Consider the following 3,351-nt stretch of genomic DNA (forward strand, 5'->3'; position numbering starts at 1 on the left):
CCCTGGCTTTCACTTCGCCCCACAGTTTCCCTGTGGTTTGATTACAAATTTGGTGTATATGGAGCAAAAAATATATTTCTCTTTCTTTTTCTTTCCCTCCCTTTCCTCTCTCTTTCTCTCTCTCTCACTTGCTCTCTCTCTTTCATGATGCTCAGATCTGGTAGGGGGAACCAAGCCGTTCTTTTTGTTGAAGAGCTTCTGCAACAAGTTGGGTGTGGGAGGCATTTTGGTAATGCGACACTCTGTTCTGGCTGGGGAACAGCCCGTGCAAACTATCACCCTTTGCACAGCTGGGACAGCCAGCTCAGTTCCTCGAACCCAACTCCATTCTGTGTGACAGTCATATGTCAAAAATTAATCACTTGCAGCAGCCGCGGCTGAAGAAAACGGGAGGGAGGGAGGAGGAGGAAGGCAGAGCATCACATGGGTTTCCCTGGCCGCAGATTGGCTGGCTGGCCCAACCCACATGGGGCTATACTCCTATCCCTGCTTGGCTCGGTGACGCAGCAGCCCTGGGATATTTTGGTGAGAGAAAAACCGAGGGAGAGGAGCGCAGTCAGGCATGTTAGACAAATTAATTTGGATTCCCAAAAAATCAGGACTTTTTAAAAAACTCACCGGACACGGGACAAATTGTCAAAAAGCAGGACTGTCCCACGAAAACCGGGACGTCTGGTCACCTTACCCTAGGCCCATGTACCTGGCACCTGAGTCTGATAGCAAAGAGGTCGAAGAGGATGTGGTGCCAGAGGCTGAAAGCCAACCAGGGTCTATGGCACCTCCCAAGGTGCACATGAGTGACGCAGGAGAAGAGGAGGAGCCTCTTCTTGATGCTAGGGCACGCAGAGCTGCCAGAAGGCAGGAGTAGCTAAGCAAGAGGAGGTCTCTGCATGAATAGATCTGTAGAAAAATTGGTCATACCCTTAGGCTATTTAAGGCTTAGCCGCATGACACTTCAATGCGGAAGTCAACTTTCATTTTGTTCCAGCCATCCGCTAGGACTTCTCTCTTTGGATATTATTGTTTCAAGGATGAATTACAAACTGGGGAGTTGGATTAATTATCTCAGGGCTTCCTGCCAACGCAGAGTGAAACTGTGAATGAGATCTGTGTAATCAAAGAAAATATCTATTTGTTTTGGCTTCTGTTTGGACTCTGATCCATTGTGGGAACTCTAATTAGTAGCTGGCACTGAAAATACTTATTTCCTGATTTTTGCTGAACTTTTAAATCCAAACCTCACTGCTCCTAAAATGCTAGAATTAAATGCTTAAATCTTGTAAAATTAGTGTTTGGGGGACTATTTCTTGGGGGGGGCTCATCGCTGGGGCACAACACTGACTGAAATCAATTTCCGAGGAAAGAGACAAATTACTGTGATACAGTGCTCCCATGCCCAACCCTTGCAGTTGGGCAACAATTGACAGCATTGAAAACTGCTGAGATCAAGGAGCACCAGCATAGATGTATCACTCCCATCCAGACTCTGCCAGAGGTCAAGCTGACTCAGCAAATGCTCCATACTAAATACTACACAAAATATATATTTCAGGTGGGCACACATTTATTTATAAAGTCTAGGATATGTTACTCCTTTAACCCCTCCACTCATTAAAAGGGCCAAGTATTAAGACCACAGTTTCTGATTATTCAACTGAACTATGGTTGCCAAGAGATGCCCAGTATTAAATCCAAGTTCTTTGATGTGCAAAGAATATGTCCCATCAACATGGACAACCCTTCTTCTACTCTCACCTTAAGCCAGCTAGAAGGCACACACTCCACAATCAATTTTGAGAAAATAGGGATCTTGTCAAGAGCTTTCTCAGAGCATCTTTCACTTCTTTATTCCTGAGACTGTAGATATAAGGGTTGGACATTGGGGTGACGACTGTGTACACCAGAGCAAAAACTGAACCTCTTTGAGAGGAATAACTTGAGGTGGGCAAGAAATAAACAGCAATAATGGCTCCATAAAAGAGGCCCACTATAGTAAGGTGAGACCCGCAGGTAGAGAAAGCTTTGCGCCTCCCTGAAGAAGTGAACTTCATTATAGCTACTACAATACGAATGTAGGTGAGGATGATGAAGACAAAAGGTCCAAGGATGATGATGACACCTTCAAAGAAGATGACCGCCTCATTGACACTGGTGTCTGAGCAGGACAGCTGCAGCAAGGGCTGATGATCGCAAAAGTAATGGGCCAGGTGATTTTTCCCTCGATAACTGAGACGCAGGAGCAGGCCGGCATGCAGCATGGAGTGTAAGGTAGAAACTATACAACACCCAGCTACTAAATTCCCACAAACCTTTTGGTTCATCACTGAGGCATAGTGGAGAGGATTACAAATAGCTACATAGCGATCCAGGGCCATGACACTCACGAGAAGGAGATCAGAGACACCAAAAATGTAGAAGAAGAAGAACTGAGCCATGCAGGAATAGAAGGGGATGATCCTGGAAGTGGATACCATGTGGACTAGCATTTGGGGCACTGTGACTGTGAGGAAGCCAAGGTCAATGACTGAGAGGCTACGTAGTAAGAAGTACATGGGGGTTCGGAGTCGCACATCCAAAGTGATAAGAAGGATCATCATGGTATTGCCCAGAAATCCAGCACTGTACATCAGCAAAAAGAGGAGAAATAAGAGATATTTGTGCTCAGGTTTGTAGGAAAAGCCCAAAAGAACAAACTCTTTAATGTCTGTCCCGTTCTCACAGTCCATGAGACCTGTAGAAAAAAAAAACTTCATAAAATTAGAAATGAACTTAATCATTAGGAACAGCTCTGCAAACAGATTTCACAAAATGATTTAAGGGTTAAATTGTCAGCTGCCAAATGTCTAAACTGATTTTGAAAATGTCAGTATTTAAAGTCCAAATGTTTTTAAATGTTGCTAGGCAGTGAGATTTTTTTTAAAAATCAGATAGGTTCATGTTTGTTTGAAATAAGCATATCATTAACAATAAGTGTAGGAGAAAAAAAATGCAAGGATTCTTATAAAACTGATTTCATTCAATTTACGTTTAATTTAATACAATACAATTCAGTTAGGTGCAGCTCATCCTGATCATAGTCAGTTGTTACCTAAGATGCATTTAATCCAAAATTTAATTTAATCCCTACCCCTACTACTAAACAAAAAAAAAGAACAACTGAAGAATTCAATCTTTTGCATAACTTATTCATTTATTGAACATAAAGACAGGATTTGTGCTGAATAGAAACTTATTAATCTTTGGTTAAAACCTGGCTGCAGATATTGTCATAAAAAGACAAACTTTTTCAACTTTCCAATTTATCCTACAGTGATATTCTCTAACATATTGACTAGACCAGAGGTAGGAAAA

General features: G+C 42.5%; 1 protein-coding gene across 1 annotated transcript; it reads right to left on the bottom strand.

Annotated features, from left to right (window-relative positions):
* Positions 1-1,787: 1,787 nt before the first annotated feature.
* On the bottom strand, positions 1,788-2,726 carry LOC139159486 (olfactory receptor 1B1-like). The gene has a single exon (XM_070736802.1). The coding sequence runs from the start codon at positions 2,724-2,726 to the stop codon at positions 1,788-1,790; it is 939 nt and encodes a 312-aa protein (XP_070592903.1).
* Positions 2,727-3,351: the final 625 nt, after the last annotated feature.

Source organism: Erythrolamprus reginae, chromosome 2 (genome assembly GCF_031021105.1).
Source record: "Erythrolamprus reginae isolate rEryReg1 chromosome 2, rEryReg1.hap1, whole genome shotgun sequence".
Classification (NCBI taxonomy): domain Eukaryota; kingdom Metazoa; phylum Chordata; class Lepidosauria; order Squamata; family Dipsadidae; genus Erythrolamprus; species Erythrolamprus reginae.

Coding starts and splice junctions, on each gene's coding strand:
- LOC139159486 (XM_070736802.1), bottom strand. CDS start 2,726: ATGGACTGTGAGAACGGGACAGACATTAAAGAGTTTGTTCTTTTGGGC.